We start from the raw sequence: 24,854 nt of genomic DNA on the forward strand, positions 1-24,854 counted from the left end.
GCTGGCTTGAAACCCCTGACCTTGAGTGATCTGCCCACCTCAGCCTCCCAGAGAGCTAGGATTACAGGTGTGAGCCACCACGTCTGGCCCGAGATATTTTTTAATTTAAAAAAAGATGCAAATTAAGACTGGACACTTCTCCAAAATATATATAAATGTATGTATTCTGAGACTAATTCTCTATCCTGTGTGGGGATGAATGTATTCTAGTGGCCAATAGTACTTGGGCTTTGTTTACATTTGGAATGAAGCTCAGAGAAGCTGATTGAATGTCTGGTCATTTGTGGACCTCAGACCAGGACCTATAGGAGGCAAGGCGCTCTGTGGGGAGATGGCAGCCCTCCAGCCCTGAGGGCAGGTGCTACCTGGGTGCACATTATGAGTGTTCATTGTTGACGGCTCAGCAGGGTCCTGTGATCTTTGCCAGTGTTCCATTTCCCTCTCCTTGGCTACATCTTTTTCTTACTGCTGTGTAATTCTAATGAGATTGCCTCCGGTCAATCATATTAGAGACTTGATGAGCAGTAGAGAAAGGAAAATTTACAGAATGGCAACATTTAAGATAAAATTTGTTTTTGGCCTTTGCCCAAGAGTACATTTTCATGGTCTATAAATATCACAAGCATCTGTATAACGTGAGAAGGAAAATTTATTATTTAGTATGAACCCTGGAAAAATTCTAAGGGGAATTTAGAGATCCTATAGGGATGATTATAGGATGAAAATTTTAGATTTAATTTGGGATTGCATAAAATCTGTTCATCTTGGTCTAAAACTGTTTATTGTTCTTAAACAGTTTCATTCGTTGGCTCCCATGTACTATCGAGGATCTGCTGCAGCCGTCATAGTGTATGATATCACCAAACAGGTAAGAATGTCTCCTCTAGAGTTTAGATGCAATTGATGGTGATTCTCTGACTCAGAAAGACCAACAAAGAGATGTTACTGCTTGATTGTTGCCAGTAGCCTGGCATCTATACAGAGTTTATTGCACGTTATGTAATGAAGCGTCTCACATTTGTCTGCTAAATTAAATAAACAGCAATGACCATTCATTCTTAAAATTGACTGTAGAGGCAACGTCATGCCTGCAAGTATTGTTCTCCAGAAAGTCAGCTTTTTAAGAAAAGGAAAATTATTTTTAAGTTCTGCTTGTTTTATAATTATAGAATACTCACTTTCTATTAGCATTTCAATCATACTACATACTTAAAATGCCAAGGATAACACTTATGTGTATATAAGTAAATATATGTGTGTTTGTATATATAATATAAATATAAATATGTTTTTAGTTATGTTGAGACTCTAATATCCGTCAACAAACCACTGCAGTGGTGTTCTGATGACATTTTTTTCACTCCTGCAAATTGAATTATTTACTTTTTTATCTGGAGTGCTGACTCAGTGCACAAGACTGTTAGCCTAATGACCCATCACTGTTACCTTCTATGAGTTCCTGACCACTTCTACCTAAATGTAGTGTCGACCTTTGCCGGTTTCCTAGAGGATGGCTATAAGTGAAGGGCCAGAGAGAAGACAGCACTCTAAATATGTTTATTCTTTCCTGATGTAACCATGAGCAGGTCCTGTTATCCTTATTCCACCAGAGTCAAGGCTATTTGTTTAAACTAATGTTATGTATAGAAGAGAAGTCCTAATATGATTTTCTTAGCTTGATCAAGTTTCAATTTTAGAAAAAGAGCCTTTGATACAGGCTATTTAAGTGTAGCTTAGCTAATGTTAGCTTTTGTGACTTGATAGGGTAGTATGTTCATCTGTGTGAGTCTCCTAAAAATATTTTTCTCTACTAAATTTTACTGAGTTTGCATTTCTACGTGGTTGGAATATTACATTGACAGGTCTTTCCAATGACTCACTTATACTTTTGTTTCAGGATTCCTTTCATACCTTGAAGAAATGGGTTAAAGAGCTGAAAGAACATGGACCAGAAAACATTGTAATGGCTATTGCTGGAAACAAATGTGATCTCTCAGATATTAGGTAAGGTGCATTTAAACATTTTTTGTGTATTTCACATCCTCCATCCCTGAATGTCTGCAGGTAAAAAGGTATTATGCCTTTGTTATTTTGTCTTTTTTATGTGTAATAATTTAATTGATGGCCATTTGCTTGTGGTAGTCAATGTAGTATTTATCCAACTCGAGTAGAATTAAAGGAAAATGATAGGGAAGTGTAAATCTGATGGACTAGTGATGAATATTAAAATCAAATTTCCTATATATGGCACAATTACATCCCTAACTCTGCATATCTTTGGGCTAGATTGTTTTATTAATTTTATTGTTACCTTTTCCACTATTGTTATTACTGCTAGCATAATTTTAGTAACACTTTCATATGGTAATGACCATTAGGATTCTTAATATTTTCTATAGTGTACCTGTTTGTTTGAGTTCTAGACTTTGTCTTAAGGGTATGGTCAAGTGTGCATTAGAACTCTTTTGTAGTGTGTGTTAGAACTATTTTCAAGCATGAGTTCAAATACACCATGGCTTCCCTTGGGGACAGTGGGTTGTTGAACTTGCTTTAACTAGATGGAGCTTTGTAGGCACCCAGTCCATGTGAATTAGAGATTTGATGATAGCTTTATCTAGCCTAGTAAGCTATCTGTGTTACTAAATAAATATGTTATAAAAAAGGAAATAGTGCATTGCGTTATCTCCATTCCCTTGGTTAATTTAATTCTCAGGAATTCCAGTACTTGATTTTCATAAAGACAGATACATCATGCTTCTGGTTTTGCTAATCCAAATATGATTAAACCAAAGTTACATAAAAAATGAAAATGGATCTTGCAAAAGCTCTAACATAGCATTTAACAAATTGCTCTGTTTCTTTGGGATTTCAAAAGCTTTATAACACATTGCATCAGGTTGCTTTATAATAACAGCCGTAAATACCACTTAATCCTTTGTTTTTCTGGGGATTGAACAAATCTTTGACTCCCCAGACTTGGTTCGGATATCTACCTTCTTTACTGTAGTCTGCAGCTTGCTAGTCTAGTATTCCCAGTAGAATTGCTTTAACCTTGGTCATGGGAAGGGGGTGGTGGGTGAGTGCTGCGAGAAGACACTATTTCTAGCAACTCCTAATTGTAGTACTAATTTGTATGACTTTAAGTAGAACCAAGCCTTATGTATTGTGGGAATGCTGATGGACTAGAATTAAAAAAAAAAAAATTGGAATAGTATCAGTTAAGACTCTTGGTTACGTGGAACCAAAAACCAATTGGAATTCATCTTGGCTGAGTCCGTGGTTCATGCCTGTAGACCCAGCTGCTCTGGAGGCTGAGGCGGGAGGATGGCTTGAGCCCAGGAGTTGAAGGCTGCAGCAAGCTATGATTGCACCAGTATACTCCAGCCTGCGTGACAGAACAAGACCCTATCTCTAACAAAAAATTAAAAATTTTAAAAAAGTTGAAATTCATCTCAGGAGAAAGGGGAATTCATTGGAAGGTACTGGTATCCACATGGTAAAAATATGGCTCCTTTAGCTCTGGTATTCGATGTGTTCCAGCATTACCCTCAGAGAGAGATCGGCCTAGCATTCTGTTTAAAGTCTGAGATGCCATGGAAGGGTGACCCGGCACGCCCATGGCCAAAAGGGACTTTAGGTAGTACAAGATGATGTTTCCCAGAATCACCATGAAAATGGGAGAGTGGGTGATCTTGACGAGGGACAGCTCCTAGAAAAGCATATCCTGGTCAGACAAAACACATCTGCAGCGTGCTAGGTTGGCTGCCAGACCTGCACTCATGCCATTTCTCAGGGTGGAGTCTGTCCTTTAGGTGCTGGCTCTCCCTGCTCCTCACAAAGGCATTCTGGTCGGGCCCAGCTGAGTCCTACGTGTGTAATTTTCAACATGTCCCAGCTAACGTAATCCATTCCTTTCGCCTCCAGCCACAAATCCAGTCACAGCCTTTCTATCGGTCCCCCCTGGGAGATAACCTAAGGCCATCAGCTACTGCCACCAGTGCTGCCGCCATGGGGCCACCATCCCCTGAGTCCAGACTCTCTGGGTAATATCCTTTCTCCTCTGGTTAGGCTTCAGTGAGGTCTGAATGTGGCTCCTCAAGATCTTGCAGTTGTGGCTTAAAGTGTGGAATGTGTATCTTTTGTTATACACAACATTATTTTATTATTATTTTTTTTGAGACAGAGTCTTGCTTTGTTGTCCAGGCTAGACTGAATACTGTGGCGTCAGCCTGGCTCACAACAATCTCAGACTCCTGGTCTCAAGCTATCCTACTGCCTCAGCCTCCCGAGTAGCTGGGACTACAGGCATGCGCCACCATGCCTGGCTAATTTTTTCTATATATATCAGTTGGTCAATTAATTTCTTTCTATTTATGGTAGAGACGGGGTCTCACTCTTGCTCAGGCTGGTTTCAAACTCCTGACCTGGAGCAATCCGCCGGCCTCGGCCTCCCAGAGTGCTAGGATTATAGGCGTGAGCCACCACACCCGGCCCACAAAATTATTTTAGATGGTATTTACTGAATCAAGTGACAAGGAAATGACTGCCTTCAATCCTCTGATTAGGTCAATGAGAAAGACTAATTTGCTGCTAATAAAATTTTAATTTTTAAACATTTAACATAGTCTTTTGAGATAATTTACAAACCATAACATTCATGTGTTTTAAGTGTACATTTCAATGAATTTTAGCATATTTATAGAGGAGTTATGCAATCACTGTCACATCTAATTTTAGAGCATTTCTGTCACCCTGCAAAGGACATCATGCCCATTTGCAGTCACTTTAATTTTCACTTGTGTTTAGCCTCTGGCAACCACTAATCTACTTATTTTGTTCCTCTAAATTTGCTTTTTCTGGATGTTTTTTGTATAAATGGAATCATATAGTGAGTGGTCTTTTGGGACTGACTGCTTTCACTCATGATGTTTTTGAGGTTCATCTGTGTTGTAGCAGGTATTTCATTCCTCTTTACGGCTGAATGATATTTTGTTATATGGATATACCACATTGTATTTATTCATTCACCAGTTGACATTTGTGTCATTTCCACTTTTTTAGCTATTATGAAAAATTCTGCTAGAACAGTCAGGCACAAATTTTGTGTGGATATATGTTTTCATCTCTCTTGGATATGTACCTAGGAGGGGAGTTTCTGAGTCATACAATAGATGTTTAACAATTTGAGGAACTCACAGTTTCCCAGAGTAACTGCACCATTTGCATTCCTACCAGCAATGTAGGAGGCTTCAGTTTATCTGCATGCCCACCAGCACTTGTTATTTTCTGTCTTTTTTGACTGCAGCCATCCTAGTGGTATGAAGCTGTAGTATGGCTTTGATTTGTGTTTTTCTTATGAATGAGAATTTTAAAGATCCTTTCATATGTTTATTGGCCATTTGTTATATCTTCTTTGGAGAAATGTCTCTTCAAATCCTTTGCCCAATTTCTAATTGCATTGTCTTTTTATTATTGAGTTGTAAGAGTTCTTTATACATACATATATATATACACACACACACATTTATGTATATGCATATACACACACCCCACGTGCGTGTGTGCGCGTGCAATTTTTTTTTAAGAGATGGTATCTCACTATATTACCCAGGCTGGTCACCAACTCCTGGCCTCAAGGGATCTTCCCGCCTCAGCCTTCCAAGTAGCTGGGACTACAAGTGTGCACCACTGCACCCAGCTAGTTCTTGATAATCTGAATACAAATCCTTTAATGAGATATATGATTTGCAAATATTTCCTCCCTTCCTATGGGTTGTCTCTTCACAGTCTTTACTGTGTCTTCCGAAGTACAAAAGTTTATGCTCAATTTATCATTTTTTTTCCTTTTATCTCTTGTGCCCAAGTGATTGGTTAATTGACAATCACAAGTATTTACTCTTATGTTTTCTTCTAAAAGTTTTATAGCTTTAAGTGCTTACATTTAGGTCTGTCATCCATTTTGAGTTAATTTTTGAATATGATGTGATATAGGGATCCAAATTCATCTTTTTCCATGTGGCTATCTAATTGCCCCAGCACCATTTGTTGAAAAGACGATTTCTTTCCCATTGAACTTTTTGGGGTACTTTTGTCAAAAATTACTCAATAGTCAATGTGGTCTTATTTTTGTGCTTTTAATTTTATTCAGTTGATCTATATGTCTGTCCTTAGGGCAGTACTGCACTATTTTGATTGCTGTAGCTTTGTAGTATGTTTGAAATTAGGAATTATTAGTTCTCCAACCTTGTTCACTTTTTCAAGGTTGTTTGGCTATTATTGATCCTTAATATTTCCTATGAATTTTAGGTCCATCTCTCAATTTCTACAGAAAAGGCAGTGGGAACTTTAATCGTGTTGAATCTTTAGACCAATTTGGGTGTTATTGCCAACTTAGCAATATTAAGTCTTCCTATCCATGACCATGTGCTGTCTGTCTTTCCATTTTATTTAGGTCTTCTTTAATTTATTTTAGCAATGTTTTATAGCTTTCTGTGTAGAAATCTTGAATTTCTTTTGTTATATTTATTCTTAAGTGTTTGATTTTTCTTGGTGGTATTGTGAATGGTATTATTTTCTTAATTTCACTTATGGCATGCCTGATGCTAGTGTAGAGAAATAAAATTGACTTTTGTATGTTTATCTTGTATCCTGCAGCCCTACTGAACTCATTTATTAGTTCTAGTCATTTTTTTTTTTTTTTTTTTTTGTAACCTCTCTGGTGTTTTCTAAATACAAGATTAGGTTATCTGTGAATATAGGCAGTTTTCTTTCTTCCTTTCCAATGTGGGTACCTTTTATTTTTTTTCTTGCCTAATTTTTCTGGCTGGAACCTCCAATATAATGTTGAATAAAAGTGGTGAGAGCAGATATTCTTTTTCCTGATCTTAGAGGCAAAGCAGTTAGTCTGTCTGTAGTAAGTATCATGTTAGTTTTGATTTTATGTAGATCATCTATATCAGGTTGAGAAAGTTCCCTTCTATTCCTAGCTTATTAAAGTTTTTTTTTTTAATCATGAACAAATGTTGGCTTTTGTCAAATGCTTTTTGTATATCTTTAGAGTTGATTGTATAGTTTTGTCCTTTTGTCCTTCTGTTAATATAATGTAATACATTAATTGATTTTGGGATATTAAAGTAGCCTTGTGTTCCTGGGATAAATCCCACTTGGTCATGATGTGTAACCCTTCTTATACATTGCTGGATTCGGTTTGCTAGTATTTTGTTAAGGATTTTTATGTCTATATCCATGAAGGATATTGGTCTTTTCTTGTAACATCTTTCTCTGGCATTGATACGAGGGCAGTAATGACTTTGTAGAATAAGTTGGTAAGTGTTCCCACTTCCTCTATATTCTATAAGAGTTTGTGAAGGATTGATGTTATTAATAATTCCTTAAGTGTTATTTAATTTTTTGTGCGGTTCATGGTATTCTTTTATAATTCTTTTTTTCTTAATCTTATCATGACAGATTATGGAATCCTTTTAACTTGTGTAAGGTCAGTAGTGATGTCTCCTCTTTCATTCCTAATTTTAGAAATTTGAGTTTTCTCTCTTTTTTCCTCATTCAGTCTAGCTGAAAGTTTGTCAATTTTGTTGACCTTTTCAAGAGCCAGTTTTTTAAATTGATTTGTGTCTTTTGTTTTTCTGTTTCATTTATTTGCCCTCTAATTATTATTATGTCTTCTTTCTGTTTGCTCTGGATTTGCTTTGTCCCTCTTTTTCTAGTTTTCTAAGGTGGAATGTTAGCATATTTGAGATCTTCTTTAATGTAGACATTTGCAGTGACAAATTTTCCTCTAAGCACTGTGTCTTATAGGTTTGGGGGTATTGGTTTTTATAATCAATCTCAAAGTATTTTGTGACATATTTTCTAATTTATATTTGAACCCATTGTTTATTTAGTAGCATATTGTTTAATTTCTACATATTTGTGAAATTGCCATTTTTTTTTTTTTTGAGCAAGAGTCACGCTCTGTTGCCCAGGCTAGAGTGCCATGGCATCAGCCTAGCTCACAGCAACCTCAAACTCCTGGGCTCAAGCAATCCTCCTGCCTCAGCCTCCCAAGTAACAGGGACTACAGGCCTGTCTCACCATACCCAGCTAATTTTTTCTATTTTTAGTAGAGATGGGGTCTTGCTCTTGCTGAGGCTGGTCTTAAACTCCTGACCTTAAGTGATCCTCCCACCTCAGACTCCCAGAGTACTAGGATTACAGGCGTGAGCCACTGCTCCTGGCCCCCAAATTTTGATTATTGATGATTTCTAATTTAATACCATTGTAATCTAAAACACACTTTGTATGATTTAAATTATTTTACATTTATTGAGGTTTTTTTTTTTTTTTTCTTTTTCTTTTATGACTCAGTGTATGGTCTATCCTGGAGAACGTTCTGTGTGAGCTTGATGTCACTAAGTATTTAATACCTATTTTTATACTTGTCATTCTTCCTTAGAGAGAGGAGAGGGAAAGAAATCCTAAGGTTGAAGGCTTTCTGCAGACAACTGTATCTAGCTAGAATTTAGTTATATTTTGTCTTTATTATATTTATTTTTAGGATTACATTTTTTTATGATAATTGATTCTAGTGTTCCATTTATGATATCAATATAAAATTTCCTTTAAAATGTTTTTTTAAAAGTTGATTTATGCACATGACATGATTATCTACATAGAAAATCCCAAGGAATATATAAGTGGGTTTAGCAAAGTTGTAGGTTACAAGATCCCACTTCTATATGCTAAATATAAATATTCAGAAACTGAAATTAAAAACACCCTTTTTTACAATTGCTCTAAAGAAAATCAAATACTTAAGTATGTAGTTAATAAAACATTTATAGGATCTGTATCTGAAAATTACAAAATACTTATGAAACAAATCTAACAAGAATTGAATAAGTGAGGAGACACAGTGTGTTCATGAATTGAAAGTCTCAACCATAGTAAAGATGTCCATTCTTTCCAAATTGATTTATAGATTTAAATGCAATTTCTATCAAAATCTTAGCAAGGTTTTTTGGTAAACATAAACAAACTTATTCTAAAATTTGTAAAAATCATAGGCACTAGAATAGGTAAAACAATTGACAAAGACGAGATAATGGAAAGAATCACTCTGTCCTATATTAAGTCTTACTGTGTAGGTAGAGTAATTAAGACAATATGGCTTGGATTGGACACAGATCAGTGGAACAGAAGAGAAAACCCAGAAATAAATCCATAGAAATATACTCAACTGATTTTTGACAAAGATGCAAGGGCAATTCAACAGAGGAAGGATAGCCCTTTTGACAAATGGAATAATTGGACATCCACAGGCAAAACAAAAACAAACTCCAACCTTAAAATTAATATAGGCTGGACATGGTGGCTCATGCCTATAATCCTAGCATTTGGGACACTGAGGTGGGAGGATCACTTGAGCCCAGCCTGGGTGAAAGAGTGATACCCTGTCTCAAAAAAAAAAAAAAAAAAAAAAAAGCTAAAATGAATCATAGGCTTTAAATGTAAAATGTAAAACCATAAAACTTTTAGAAAAACTCCTAAGATAAGATCTTTAGGATCTGGGGCTAGGCAAAGAATTCTTAGATTTGACAACAAAAGTAGAATATTGATAAATCAGACCTCCTGAAAATTAAAAATATTTGCTCTGTGAAAGCCCGTGTGAAGAGAATAAAAGAAAAGCCACAAACTAGGAGAAAATATTTGCAAACCACGTATCTATAAAGGATTAGTATGTAGCCAATTTGAAAGTGGGCAAAAGACATGAACAGATATTTCACCCAAAAAACCATGAAGATGTTCAACATCATTATCAAACCTATCAGAATGGCTAAAATAAAAAAGTGTCAACACCTAATGCTGCTGAGGATATGGAAAAACTGGGTCATTTGTATATTACTGGTTTGGCTGTAAAATGGCACAAGCAGTCTGGAAAACAGTTTTGGAAGTTTCATATTAAACTAAACATGCAATTACCACATGTCCTAGCACTCACACTCTTGGGCATTTATCCCAGAGAAATGAAAGCTTATGTTCACACAAAAGCTGCATATGAATATTCATAGACACATTATCTGTAATAGCCCCAAACTGGAATCAGCCCACACGGCCTTCAGCTGGTGAATGGTTAACCAAATGGTGGTGCATCCATACCACGGACTACTTCTCAGCCACAAAAGGAAACAAACTGCTGATACATGCAACTTGGATGAATCTTCGGGGGAATTATGCTGAGGGAACGAAGCCAGTCCCACAGGTTTTATGGTGTGTGATTCCATCTGTATAACGTTTTTGAAATGAAAACATTTTCGAGCTAGAGGCTAGGTTAGTGGTTGCCAGATGTGTGTTTGGGGCCGTGGAGATGGAGGAGGGGGGAAGTGGGCATAGGTATGAAAGGGCAACAGGAGGGACCCTCATGATGTCGGAACTGCTGGAAGTCTCATCTGTGGTGGTGGACACGGGACCCTGGATAGATGATGGACTCTATAGAGCTCAGTACACACACATGGCCACACCACACACAAGTGAATGTGAGCAAAACTGGGGAAATCTGAGTAAGAACATATCAATGTCAATATCCTGTTTGTGATATTGCACTACAGTTTTGCAAAATGTGACCATTTGGGGAAATTGAGCAAAGTGTACAAGGAATCTCTTGCTATTATTTCTTGTAACTGCATGTGAATCTACAATTATTTTAATAAAAAATTCAATTAACAAAAAGTTAATTTAGATAAAAATAATAAACATATATTAGAACAGTATATGTCTACATATGTGATATATATATTATGTATACACATGGCAAAAATTGCAAAGGGAGGTATGTTTGACTAAAGTTTTATAAACACAGTGGGCCAAATTATTAATTTAACCATTCCCAGCATGCCCAGTATACACAAGAAAAGCAGGTAACTATATTAAAAACTCCTATTTAGCAAAGAGGGAAAGAGGCAGCCTGATGTATTGGTCTCTGCCCGGGGCATGTATGTCTCCCGAGAGACAGAAGTGTCTGGTAAATGACAGGGACTGGGAACCCCATGGCATCAGCTGTTGACACCTTGCCACAGCGGGGAATCAGGTTCTGCTTGCTGATGTGACTTCTCTGGGGAGTTAGCCAGATCTCTAACCCCAGACCTTATTCAGAACTCAGCCTTCTTTTACTCTAATCCCAAAACACTTTGCTCTCCTGTAAGTCCCAGAAGGCTATATTTGATTTTTCACTAGGAGTTGTATAGGGACAGTGTGTAGATGTGTATGTAGGTGGAAGTGATCTCATCTAACGCACTCTGGTTGTACACGCTTGTGGATCCTTAGGAGGAGCCTTGCCTGGCGTGTTCTGTCTGAGAGTGTGCTGGAACGGAGCTGGAATCACCCTCCAGCCTTGGCTGAGCCCGCTCCGGGCATTTGCGAGCAGAGGCGCTTGGCAGAGGAGATGCCCGCTCAGCGGTCCCATGTTCCACATGGAGACACGTTCCAGGAGAGGGAGTGAGGTCGGCCCCACTCTCCAGAGTGGGCGGCACTCAGAGGCATCTGGTCTGGGATATTTAGGACTTCTAGTTGGGATGTTTTTCTAGGCTCCTGATCGTGGTGAGAGGTTTTTCGTACTATCTTGAACAACACTAAACAAAATCTCCCTCTGCCCAAATGGTTATGAAATTGGAGTAAAGTGTGAGCTCTCTTGAGTTTGAGGCATGAAACCGAAGTGGAACATGAGAGGCCCGTCGTGGGCTCCTGTCACGCAGGTGCTCAGGCGGGTCGGCTCCTTCCTGCCCTCTCCCCCTTCCCGGGAAGGCGCCGTGGAGAGCAGCTGTGGGCTCAGCTCCCGGGCAGGGCGTGCGGTCGGCTCCCGACAGGGCCTGGCTGCTCTCTTCTCCCCACCATCTGCTGGTGCTGGGGTTAGGGTTGCAAAGTTAGAGACATTCAAGGGACGTACAGAGTTGAAAGAAAATAAGGAAACCTCGACTGAGCACGCGGGACCTGGGGTGTGCTGCCTTGAAGGGTCAGTGGCACAGAGAGACCTGAGGGGACGGTGCTGGCCACCCTGGGGAAGCTGACACCCGTGCCGAGCCGTGGCTGGTCCCGAGTTTGAACCAGTAACGTGTTGCATGGGGCTAATTCAAGGTGTCCCGGTTCTAGGAGGGCAGATTGACTTGGCATCTAGATAGAAAAGAAACCTTCCTCTCAGGAGGCCTGGGCAGCCCAGCACGAGACTACGTGGTCTTGTCCTGGGTCTGGCAGGAAAAGTGGGGCAATTCTTTTTTTTGAAAAGAAAAAATAGGTGGCCTTGCCTCAGTGGTCTTACAAGTTTCCTGAGCTAAGAATCCACAGGGCACTTATTAAAAATTCCAGTTCCAGGAACCAGCTGGAGAGATTCTGATTCCACAGGGAGAGGGAGGCAGAGGTGTGAGCATTTTTAAAGGTGATTAAAATCAGAGGTGGCACTTGGAGAAGCCTGGCCTTGGGCGATCGGAGTTTATGGTGGAGAAGGAGGAGACGTCGCAGGGTCTGCTCGGGCGGCTGGCCAGGTCCCTGACTTCCAGCTGCGCCTGCCTGCAGAGCAGAGCAGTGCCTCATCGTCTCGGGACCCAGAAGTGGCCCGCTGACCCCTCATCTTCTCCCCTTCAGGAGCGGCCCCGGGTGCTCTCCGCCCCTCCCTCCTCTTCCGCGTCTCACATTGCTCGTCATGTCAGAAAGATGTGATCCACTTCATCTAATTAACACGAGGCTCCCTTTCAGCCAGCGTCTTGTGCCTAGCCACCTTCTGGAAGGCTCAACTCCCTTATATCCAGCCGATACTTGCTTGCTTTGGCTTGGCAAGGGTCAGGGTCACCTGGCTGTGGCACTGTCATGAGGGCCGCCACAGGCATTTCAGGAGCCATCTGCTTTAATCGTCAGTGGGCCAGGGTCCCCCGGCGTGCAGGCTGGAGGAAGAGGACATCCTCTCCCTCCTCTGGTCTTCACACCATATTCTCCCCACAATTCCTCTCACAAGCGCGGGGAGCCTTAAAGCAAACCTGGACCTGTAGGCGCTGTGACAAGTGATTTCTTGGAACTCCACCCTTCCCCACAGCAGGTTCCAGTTCTGCATTTCCTTGGCTTGATCTCGTTTTCCTGATTTAGAACTCTTGACTCTGTCTCCATCCCCTTTGACTTTTCCAAATTTGGAGCTCTTCCTGCCTTTCTTGATCATTTGGCCTTTGTCGCTAACAGAGTCTAACTTGAGCTGCTCTTCATGGTCAGGGGTCTCCACTGGCATTTACTTGGGGTGGCACCCTCCCCGCATGCTGGGGCTGGGGATGCGTCTGAGAGGGCGGGGGGAGGAGGGCTCGGGGGAAGGGCCCTCAGGCCTAGCTTACCTCGTCTTACCGCAGTAGCAGTGGGACGTTACCAGTGACGGTGACAATGAGAACAGGAGTTGGGAAATGGGGGAACCTTCTTCTCAGGGGTGGTCGGTAATGACCTTGAGATGGCTCTGCTGTCACTGGTCCCTCTGCCCAAGACGCCTCCCACGCCCTGTAAATACAACCCAGGAGGTACTCGGGACTGCTCCTGTGCACGCCTGCCTCTTCGTGGGTGGAGTCACGTCTCTAAGGTCTTACCTGAACACCTGTCTCTTGGGGAAACACTGAGCGGGACTGGGGGGGCGCTCTGGTGAGGACAGACTTTTTCCTAGAGTGGAGGTTGTCACCAAGAGAAGGGTGTCAGGGTGAAGAAGGGGAAATAGGGCAAGGGAAGAGGAAGGAAATGTGTCCTGTCCTCAGTCATTCGATTAGCAAATAAGTTCTGGTGGTTGCTCTGTGTGCAGCAAAGTGCTGTGAGAAGTACAAGAGGAGAGGAGAAGGTATTTTCCTCAGAGGTATTTACTTCTGTCTGGGGAGCCAAGACAGGGTGGGGAAGGACTAAATGAGCAATACGAGACTATATTTAGTGATGTTCCCGTCAGTGTGGTGCAGTCCAGAAAGGACAAAGGAATTCAGGAAGGGGAGAGTTCAGAGTCATCTAGGGTGATTAGGAAAGGCTTGAGGATGACGTGTCACAGGCGGAGCATGTCAGGTGGGGCGTGTCACAGGTGGGGTGGTTACAGATGAGTCAGGCAGGAGGAAATTCTAGGGACAAAGGCCAGGGACGGCAGCCTGGAGGGGGAGTGAGCTTGGCACGTGTCATGTGGAGGAATCATCGAGAATATCTACTTGACTGACCATTTGCCCTGGGGAATGGCGGAAAAGACAGAAGGATAGTGTGGGCCTTAAAAAGCACACAGCCACCTGGTGCAGTGGTTCACACCTGTAGCCCTAGCACTCTGGGAGGCCAAGGTGGGAGGATCACTTGAGATCAGGGGTTTAAGACCAACCTGAGCAAGAGTGAGACCCGATCTCTACAAAAAATAGTAAGAATTAGCCAGGAATGGTGGTTATGCCTGTAGTCCCAGCTACTCAGGAGGCTGAGGCAGGAGGATTGGATCGCTTGAGCCCAAGAGTTTGAGGTTGCTGTGAGCTAGGATGATGCCACTACACTCTGACCAAGGTGGCAGAACGAGACTCTGTCTCAAGGAAAAAAAAAAAAAGAAACCTCAGCGTGGTTTGGGCTGGATGCCCTGGCCAGAACGGCTCCTGCCCCCGGCTTCCCTCGCGCAGACCTGCGGTATCTGCTGAGCCTCGCGTGGCCACTGCCAGCGAAGAGAAGAAACCCGCGTGCCGTCCTCCGGGCAGCTGTGGAGCCGTCTGGATTCCTGAGTGCGCGTGAGTCCTGCCGTTCCCCTGCAGCCCAGCGCTGGGGGCGGGCTCCGGGGCTCCCTGCGGTGTGCACCCCGGCCGGAGGCGTCGCCGGGCGTCTCCGCAGTTGTCTCGCACTCTTACTTAACGTTTTGGTTTGTAGCTGATTAGAAATGTATTTGGAAGTAAATATTTTTTACTAAGAATATATACATTAAATTGTTTTCATTTCTTACATGCGACTCCAGAACTTATTACAAACTTGATAGCGAGCCAAAAATGAGTATGGGAGTTTCTTAGAAGTTATGCAACCCAAATAACAGAGTTTGAAATGCCAAACAATAAAAATCCAATTTATTCCAAATACTAAAAGCACAAAAGCCAATGAACATCAAAAGCCACCATAAAGCCTGGAAATATCATGGCAAGTATTCAACACACGCAGTATTTTCTTTGTGTGACAGCGAGCGCGACTAGCGCGTGCTGTCGGGACGCGGGCCTGTGCCGGCCTGCGCGCTCTGCCCCCGAGTTAAGGCCGCGCGTGGCGAGCCCGCCGCAGGGAGGGCGCTGGAGACCGGCTCCCCGCGGGGCCCAGCAAAGGCTGCCGAAATCGCTCTCTTTTTAATTAAACAAATAATCTCGAAGAACTTATAAAACATGTATATTGTGAAGGATAGCGTGGTAGTCAAATGAGCAGCCGTGCAACTGTGCCCAGGATCCCCCTTCCCCAGGGGTGTCCCTGCCTCTCCGCGAGAAGTAGCCGCGTGCCTGGCTTTTGTCAGAATCTTATTTCTGTTTTCGTTGTACTTTACCCCCATGTTTGCATTTCCTGAACAATAGCTGTTTAGATCTGTCTGCTTTTTAGCTTCGCGCGGAGTGGCGCTGTGCGCAGCGCGTGCTGGCCGGCGTCTCCCGCCCGCCGTCGGGGAGGGAGCTGTGGTCTGCTCACTTTCATTGCCCTTGGCTGCGCCGCGTTATGCGGGTGACACGATTTATCTGCTCCTCCGCTGGCGGACATTGGGGTTATTTCTGGTTTGGCGTTATGAGCACTGCTTCTTGAACGTTCTTGCAGGTACTGCGCGGCGCCGTGTGCGAGCCGCCTCTAGACCGCCGCGCGCGTGAGTGTCCAGCTGCGGGGCGGGGCGCGGGCTGACCAGCTGCGCCAGCGCGGGCGCCGGAGACCCCGAGCCTGCTGCTGCGCCGCGTCCTTCCCAGTCTTGGTGCCGGCGGACTTCAGGGTTTGTAGTGGTGCCTGACAGTAATTTCAGTTTGCATCTCCCTGATTGCCAGTAATGTTGTCATCTTTTGATATTTTTATTGGCCATTTAAGTTTCCTCTTATGTAATGTGCCTGTTCGAATCTTCACCATTTTTTCTATTGGGTTGTTTGCCTTGCTCTTGTTTATTCTTAAGATTTAAAAAAGTATGTATTTAATGCTATTCCTTTGTCATCTCTATGTGTTGAAAATATTTTCTTCAAAATTAGATGTTATCTTTGTACTCTCTTTATGCTGTCTTTTTCTTTTTAAAGAGACAGAGTCTTGGCATGGGGTCTTGCTATGTTGTCCAGGCTGGAGGGCTACTCATTCAAAGGCATGAAAATAGCACACTATAGCCTCAAACTCCTGGGCTCAAGGGGTCCTGCTGCCTCAACCTCGCTAGTAGCGGAAACTATAGGCATGCACTACTATGCCTGGCTATGTTGTCTTGTCATCATAAGTCCTTTCCTTAATTCCTACATAATATGATTTATCAGTTTTTTTCTTTATAGTTTAATTTTGGAGGGGGTGAAGGAGTCTTATTTTAAGAAATCTTTCTAGGCTGGGTGCAGTGGCTCATGCTTGTAATCCTAGCACTTTGGGATGCTGAGGCAGGAGGATAGCTTCAGGCCAAGAGTTCGAGACCAGCCTGGGCAATAGCAAGACCACACCTCTACAAAATATTTTTAAAAAATTAGCCAGACTTGGTGGCATGAACCTGCAGTCCCAGCTACTTGGAAGGCTGAGGCAGGAGGATCGCTTGAGTCCAGGGGTTTGAGGTCAAGGTGAGCTATGATGATGCCATGCACTCTGCACGTGGGTGGCAGAGCAGAGACCCTGTTTCAAAAAAAAAACAAAAACTTTCTTTTTGGTTTTCTTTTGGTTTTTCTGTCTTCAGATCACTTGGAATTGTTTTTTATATATATGCTGCTTAACTTTTCCTGTACAGATATCCAGCTGTCTCAGCATTATTGGTTGTAAAGTTTATTCTTTCCCCGTTTTCGCCATTGGGAGCTCTTTCTATTGGCTCCTGTGTTGCGTTGACACGGCCTGTGATTCTGGTTTTTGAGTACTTCCTTGCTTTCTGGTACAACAAGATGTTCCAGGCTGAACTGGTATATTTTTGGCTGTAGCCTTAGAGTCAGCCCCTGGTTCCTTTTATTGGAGAATAGATCTGGGTGCTAACTGTGCTCATTGCTACCAGGATGTCATTGCTTCTAGGCCTTCTCAGTGAACAGAGCTAGGAATTACATGATCTGTATAAATGTGTGTATACACACACTTACCTGTAATTATTTCTGTAGTCATGTTAAGATAAGCATAAGTTCATGTTGATGCTTCTGACTCTAATCCAGAAGCACAGGTCTTAGTCTAACCTTCTTTGGCTGGTGGAGGAGGGAAGTTGTAAAAAGTCATCAACTACCGTATGATTAAACAGAGTGGGGAGCTTTTGTTCCTGGAGATTTTCTTAGAAGACAGAGTGATCTTACCACTTTCACTTCACGTGGTGCCCAGAAGTTTCAGCGTTTTATAATGTAACATCTGTTAAGAACTACAGTTAGGGCAGGGTGCAGGAGCTCAGGCCTGTAGTCCTAGCACTCTGGGAGGCTGAGGGGGAGGATCACTTGAGCTCAGGAGTTTGAGACCAGCCTGAGCAAGAGTGAGACCGAATCTCTACTAAAAATAGAAAAATTAGCTGGGCATGGTGGTGTGCGCCTATAGTCCCAGCTACATGGGAGGTGGAGGCAGGAGGATCGCTTGAGCCCAGGAGTTTGAGGTTGCTGTGAGCTATAATGATGCCACTGCACTCTAGCCTGGGTGACAGAGGGAGACCCTGTCTCCACAAAAAAAAAAAAAAAAAAAAAAAAGAAGAAGAAGAAGAAGAATTACAGGTATCTCAGTGATTACTTTCAAATGACAAAAGTTTTACTTATATTTGATGTCTGTATTGTTCACTTAGGCAGTGGATTGGAAACAAGTTAATTTTCATCACCTCCAACCCAAATTAAATGTTTACTATTAAACACTATTAGAAGTAGTTTATGTTAATCCTCACAATCCTATGAAAAAGTTACTAATCTTCTCCTGCCTTATCAAAAAGGAAACAGACTCAGTAGGTTAAGGAGCTTGTCCCAGACCCTGTGGCTGAGACGATCGATGTAAGGCCCTGTTTTAAACCCAGGCAGTCTGTTCCGGGGCCTGTGTCCTTGGGCGGTCACGCTCTAACGCTCTAATGCGTCTCATGAGAAGTACAGAAAGGGTCATGAAGTGGAACAGTCCCCAACCACCAGGAAAGGAGACAGCAGCCACTTGGACCCTGCTCCGAGGGTCTGAAGCTCGCAGCTCTTGCTAGGGGTTCTCCCTGGCCTCTGCAGGGCTGGCCTGAAGTTCTGTCCGGAGAAGGGGGAGTAAGAGGCGAAGGAATGGCCAAGTGCCCCAGAGAACCTGTTTTCTGCTCAGTCCTCATTCCGAATTCTGATATATTTTCCATGGGAAACAGCCCATTTAAGTCTGTGGGAGAACCTGATACTGCTGAACTTGACACCGGAATTTGGCTCCAGGTGACTAGCAGTTGCGGACACAGGTCACTGAGCAGGCGAGGCGCCTGGGAACAGAGCTCCTTCCCAGGGTGCACGTGCCCCGTGCGTGCCGGGAGTGCTCGGCGCTGGGGAGCGTTGCTGGCCTGTAGGTATTTGCTGTGCAGGTGGCAATTAGTCTTCGTTTTTTGAACAAAGTTATTTCAGTTCTATTTCCACTTCACAGGTAGCAATCCGAGTGTCTATAAGAACTGGCATTTTAAACAGGGATTTTGCTGCTTTAATTATTGTTAAAACGGTTGTCTCATCTGTGTGTTATGTAGACATCTTGGATACACAGAGAAAATATAAGCTAATGGGGGCAGAACGAAGTCTGATTATTCACCTCCGTGGGTGCCGGGGGAGGGTGACAATCTGCCTGGCAGCCCCGGCCTCTGCAGCGCCCGAGCCAGCTTTTGATGGAATGTTGTGAGTGAGTTCCCTTGTTTTTGGCGGAAAACCTTAAACATGTGGGATGGTTTTGACAGAAAATAATTCACCAGACAGTTAACAGCAGTCTTCGCTTGCTGTTGCGTGTTGCTCGTGGCCAGCTTCCTTGGTCTTTTAAGCTTGACCTTGGAAGGGGGCCGTGGCTGGGGAGGCGAGTAAAAACGTAGAGCAAAAAGATTTTAATGCGATGTTAAATGTTATATCCAGGATTTGGGCGGAACGTAGAATGCTTAGTTACTGCTGCCATAGTATTTTAGAAATGTAATACACACACTAGAACTCACATGAGCCACCAGAAGGTTTGTTTTAGGGAGCGCTCAGGGGTCCCCTACTGTAAAATGGTGCCTGAGCAACGTATATTTTATTATGCCGTAGGTATAGGCATCTTGATACAGATTTCTAAACTCTTGGCTTTGCAGTATCAGATTATGAATTGGATATAATATAAAAATATCCAACTCAACATTTTATAGACCACCCCCTAAAAGAGTTATTCTGGAGCTTTAGAACGTACCAGAAACTGTTGGGCAACTTGCAAAACACACATTTCTGAGGCTTGCCCAGGAGACATTTTGGTTGGTAGGTCCAGGGCACAGGGATCTCATTTCTAACAAGCACCCAATAATCTGTAGAACACACTTTGAAAAATGATGCTAAGGATTCATTAGTTGTCCTCTGAGTTTGCCTGGAGAGGGCTGAGTCATGATTGTCATGTAGTAGTGAGGATGGCAGGGATCATGGTTGTCCTCATTTTGTCTCCTTGTTTTTAGCTTCAAACTGTTTTGCATTTTAATTTAGGTGTTTAATTTTCTGGGGAAATGAGGATTTTTCTGCACATACTCCAAGGTACTTGAAAACTTATTAGAAGACATGGTTGTTCGCAGTTAACCTTCCATGAACTCTTCGGCATCACATGGTCGTCCGCCCACCAGTAGGGTGTCCCCAGCGTGTGTGAGTGCTGCTCTTTCGCCACGCTCTAGCACTGCACATTAGCGAACTTCTTCATCCTGACCAATCTGGTATGTGAATGATGCAATCCTCATTTTCACACGAATCTCTTTAATTGCTAACGGAATTAGAGGAACCACGCTTATCTACTGAATGACTATTAGAATAGAGTAACTGTGTTTTACCTACACACAAATAATAGCCAAGTAGAAAATCAAGGAGAAGTTAAGCCCCTCTTTATAATAGCAATACAAATTTAAAATACCTAGTAATCAACTTTTTTGGGTGTGTGTATAATTTAAAGATCTTCTTAAATTTTAAATCCTAGGAATGAATTTAACAAGAAATGAATAAGACCTATATAGACAAAACTTCACAGCTCTACTATAGGATATAAAAGAAAACTTGAAGTAATGAAAATGTGTACTTTGTCCTTGGATAAGATGACTCAGTATTGTAAACTGTCAATTTTCTTTAAATTAAACTATGAATTATCCAAGATACCAGTGAAATTACTAAAATAACCTTTCAAAAGGGACTTTAAAAAGTGATCCTAAAATTCATTTAGAAAAGCAAATAGGCAAAAGTAGTACTAGGGAAACTAATCCCAGCAGATGTTAAAATATATTTTAATGGTTAATAATAAAACAATATAGCAATGACACAGAACTAGACAGAAAGATTAATGAACAGCATAGAGAACCAAGAAGTGGGATGAAATACGGAGATTTAGTATATGATAAAGATGAGATTTAAAATCAGTGTAAAAATGGGGTAATTCAGTAAATGGTGTTGGGATAATTAGTCATAAGAAAAAACAAGAGAAAATAAATTCAAAACGGAATAAGGATTTAAATGTAAAATAATGAAATCACAAAAGTTAGAGAAAATGGATGAATTTTTAAAAAAATCTTGGAAGTAGAATGACCTGTTTAATTGCAATACAAAACTCAGAAACAATAGAGGAAAATGATCAATAAGTCTGGTAATGTAAAAACTTATGTGGCAAAAATGCCATAAACAGGCCAGGCGCGGTGGCTCACACCTGTAATCCTAGCACTCTGGGAGGCCGAGGTGGGTGGATTGCTCGAGGTCAGGAGTTCGAAACCAGCCTGAGCAAGAGTGAGACCCCGTCTCTACTATAAATACAAAGAAATTAATTGGCCAACTAATATATATAGAAAAAAAAACTAGCCGGGCATGGTGGTGCATGCCTGTAGTCCCAGCTACTTGGGAGGCTGAGGCAGCAGGATTGCTTGAGCTCAGGAGTGTGAGGTTGCTGTGAGCTAGGCTGACGCCATGGCACTCACTCTAGCCTGGGCAACAAATCGAGACTCTGTCTCAAAAAAAAAAAAAAAATGCCATAAACAGGATCTAAATACAAATGACAGGATGAAAAAATTATAGTAAATATAATTCCTTAATATGCAAAGAGCACTTATGAATAAAAAACTCCAAATAATCCAAAAACCTAACTGGCCAGAGAACATGTATAAGAAATGTCATAGACAGCTAGGCAAAGTGGGTTGTGCCTGTAATCCTAGCACTTTGGGAGGCTGAGACCGGAGGATTGCTTGAGTCCAGGAGTTTAAAATGAGCCTGAGCAAGAGTGAGACACTGCTCTAAAAAGATTTTCTATTTCTAAAAATAGAAAAATTAGCCAGGCGTGGTTTGCACCTGTAGTCCTAGCTACCGACTGAGGCGGGAGGATTGCTTGAGTCCAGGAGTTTGAGGTTGCAGTGAGCTATGATGACGCCACTGCACTCTAGCCAGGGCAACAGAGCAAGACCCTGTTGCAAAAAAACAAAAAACCCCACAAAGAATGTTACAGAACAAGAAGTATCCATGGCCTTCCAAAAAGTCATTCACCATCCTTGAATAAAAGTGACTCAGAATTAATGTCAGATTTTTTCATTGAGAAAGGACTTCAAAATATGATGCAGTTGTACTCTTGGGGTGGTTTAGGGAGATTAGTATGCTTAGCAATTTCAGCAAGTTGGCTGATGCAGCCTGTGCTCCCCGCTTTCTTCTGTGGAATAGTTATAACTGAACGTGGAGCCCCCCTGGGCCATGAAATGAAGGGTTAAGTCAGATGAACCCAGGAAAGGCCTTTACCTGTTTTTCCCCCTGCATCAATTCCTCAATCTTCTTGGCATTCTGTAGGAGACAGTGCCTGCTGCTGTCCTGGCCGATGCAGCTTTGCACAGATTCATTTAAGAGACACTCATACAGACAGCATTACCGTGCCGGCGATTGTTCTGAGCACGTTATAGTATCAGCGTACTTTTACTTTAAACATTTCAGGAACTCTTCCCCCTTCCCGGAAGCATGCGTGGGGCCGTAAGGGCTGAGGGAGTGAACATTGAGGGGTCTGTGCTGAAGGAGGGAATAACTGTCCTGAGAGCGGCCCTGGCTCTGCCCGAGCACATTTAGCTCTCACACCCGCGCTTATCTCAGCCACCCGGGGCAGAGCACCGCCTCCAGGCAGATGGGGGTGGGGCGTGGCCCCCTGGCCACATCTAGACCTTCCTGGTGAACCCCCAAGGGGAAGTCATCATTCTACCTTCCGCTCAGGTTTGCTCCCTGTGCCTCACGAGTCGGGCTTCAGGACCCCTTCTTGGTGTGCCCGAGGGCCACGGGAGGAGCCAGCTGGCCCTGGAATTAGAACCAGGCAGCTGCCAAGTTGCCAGGTTACCCCATGAACAACAAAACAAGGACCCCTATTGGGTAGCACAGGGCTGTTGGAATTCTGGAGCCCACAGGAATGTTGCCTCCTGCCCTCCCTCCCCTGCTGACAAGTCTCAGGTGCAAGCAGCCGCGCAGGGTCTCCGCCTGGGTCTTAGAGACACGGCGGCTGCTGTCTGGACCTCACTGAATCCAAGCCGGTTAACACCAGAGCCCAGTCGGGAGGAGACTCCCCTCCGGTGTTGTTTGCACCCGCCTGGCCCATTTGGAAGAGCGGGGGAGCCTCCAGACCGGAACCCTTGCAGCCAGCTGTCCAGCCCTCGTCACACTTCCTCATCACGAGTCCACAGGGCCTCGCTGCTGCCTGCCGCCTCCTTTCTGCCGCAGGCAACTTGGGGGGATTTTTGTCATCCAGTCATTCAGCAGGCGTGTACTGACTGTACTGACTCCTATGTGCCACGTACCATGAGGATCCCCAGATAAGAAAATGAAAACCATGGTTTTGATCTTGAGACAATACAGCTCGTCTGGGCAGAGACAGTTTCACAAGGACGACAGTATTAGGAGAATACTCAGGCTCTTAGGGAACCGGGCGCAGAGCATCCACCCTGGAGGGGTGCTGGGCTGAGCTCTGCAGGAGGCCGGGCGGGATGTTGCCATGAGAACAGGGAAGAGCAGCTGCAAGACCCAGAAACGGGCCTGAGCACAGCAAGGCTCCCAAGGGGCAGTCCATTTGGCATGGCTGTCGCTTGGGGGTGAATGGGGGAGGGAGGAGTAAGACACGAAGCCACATCCCGCGAAGGTGTGGTTTGATCCTGTGTAGTCAGAAGACATAGCAGAATCCTGTTCATGGGTTTGCAGTGTGAAAGGGCCTCACCGTGGGCATGTGAGTTGCCACAGGCTAGAGGACCAGGTGGAGGCCACTTCAGGACATGTGAGAAGTGAAGGGTACTGGCAGAGACAGTGGGTGGAGAGACCAGGAGTGAGGATGAGCAGGCTTTGTCAGGGGACGTTGCAGGGCTCGAGAGGGGAGGCTGTGTAAGGGGTTTGGTGGCTTCTGGCTTGGGACGCAGCGGGTTTGTGGGAAGAGTGGCAGAGTCATGGGTCAGAGGTGGCGGGTCCGGCTTTGACAGGTTGCATTTGTGAAGCCCGTTCGTGATGCCAGCGGTCAGCTGGATCTGGGCAGATATGTGTCCAGACGTGGAAAGGGTAGGGCCTCTGCCCCCTGAGCCTGTGAGTACCCACCATGCGCAGGTGAGTCCCTAAAATGCGCGTGGACAGCGCTGTCGTGGGAGGCAGTCGCCCACCACCACCCGCCGCCGTGCTCTTGACTCTGGCCCGGCCACAGTGTCTGCAGTGTCCCTCCTCCAGCCCTTCCCGTCTCCCGCTGGCCTCTGCCCTGCGCGTAGCCTGCCTGCGGGTGGCACTTCAGACAGCCGAGAAAGAGACCCTGGGTCATACCGACATTTAAGGGTCGTGCAGAATGTGATCACTCCTAAAAAGTCAGCGAAGGAGCAAAGGGGGTTGGGGACCCGAGTCTTCCCAGCTAGTTGTAGTCATTCTTCTGGGTGATTTCTGTCTGCACCTTGGTTTAGAAACTCTAAAAATAGTTTTTACCATCAAAATGGACTGGCTGTGTGTTTTGTACCTTGGCTTGGATGAACTAGTTTGCCTATTTCATTGGCTAGCACAATGCCTGGAGTATAACAGACACTCAAATATTTGTTGAAAAAAAATGAATGAAAGTCACTGGATGCCTAGTGTCACATAATTGTAATGTGGAAGGCCTGTGGTGGCCACCTTCTCGCCCCAGGCCCTGCACAGTGGCGTCTCCTGAAATGCAGCTGGAGGAGTTCCCACGTGTCCCTATTTAGGAGGCTGAAGAGGCTGCTCGGGAATGAATTCTCACCTTTCCAAGGTGACTCAGATGGTAGTCATGCCATTTGCTCCACAGTGATTTTTCCAACGCTAACTGGGTGTCCTACAATTCAGCTCAGCTCTGACACCAACTACCTGGAGTCAGTGTAGACCCCACAAGTGAAGAGCTCAGTACCCCAAGACCATCCCCATTTCAGAGGTGAGCTGGAAGTCTTGCGTGTCCCCAGGTTACCTGCACTTCTGCCCGGCAGACTACAGACCTGGGGGCTCCCACAGTCTCTCCGCAGATTCAGCACTTCTCTAGAATGGACTCACAGAACTCACTCAGGAAGGCACTGTTCT

At 43.7% G+C, this 24,854-nt stretch overlaps 1 protein-coding gene and 1 long non-coding RNA gene across 2 annotated transcripts in view; one reads left to right on the plus strand and one right to left on the minus strand.

Annotated features, from left to right (window-relative positions):
* Nucleotides 1-22,586, minus strand: part of LOC142861583 (uncharacterized) — a 28,270-nt gene extending 5,684 nt beyond the window's left edge. Inside the window, exons 1-2 of the long non-coding RNA XR_012912816.1 lie at nucleotides 22,513-22,586; nucleotides 22,065-22,325 (exon numbers count right to left, since the gene is read on the minus strand). This is a non-coding gene — a long non-coding RNA (uncharacterized LOC142861583). The remainder of the gene's footprint in view (nucleotides 1-22,064; nucleotides 22,326-22,512) is intronic.
* The window catches only part of RAB31 (RAB31, member RAS oncogene family), a 123,539-nt gene that overhangs the window by 75,078 nt on the left and 23,607 nt on the right, over nucleotides 1-24,854 (plus strand). The window contains exons 4-5 of the mRNA XM_012746175.2: nucleotides 797-868; nucleotides 1,898-2,004. Coding sequence (XP_012601629.1) covers nucleotides 797-868; nucleotides 1,898-2,004 — 179 coding nt within the window. The remainder of the gene's footprint in view (nucleotides 1-796; nucleotides 869-1,897; nucleotides 2,005-24,854) is intronic.

The sequence above is a fragment of the Microcebus murinus genome, chromosome 17, assembly GCF_040939455.1.
Source record: "Microcebus murinus isolate Inina chromosome 17, M.murinus_Inina_mat1.0, whole genome shotgun sequence".
NCBI classification, from domain to species: Eukaryota; Metazoa; Chordata; class Mammalia; order Primates; family Cheirogaleidae; genus Microcebus; species Microcebus murinus.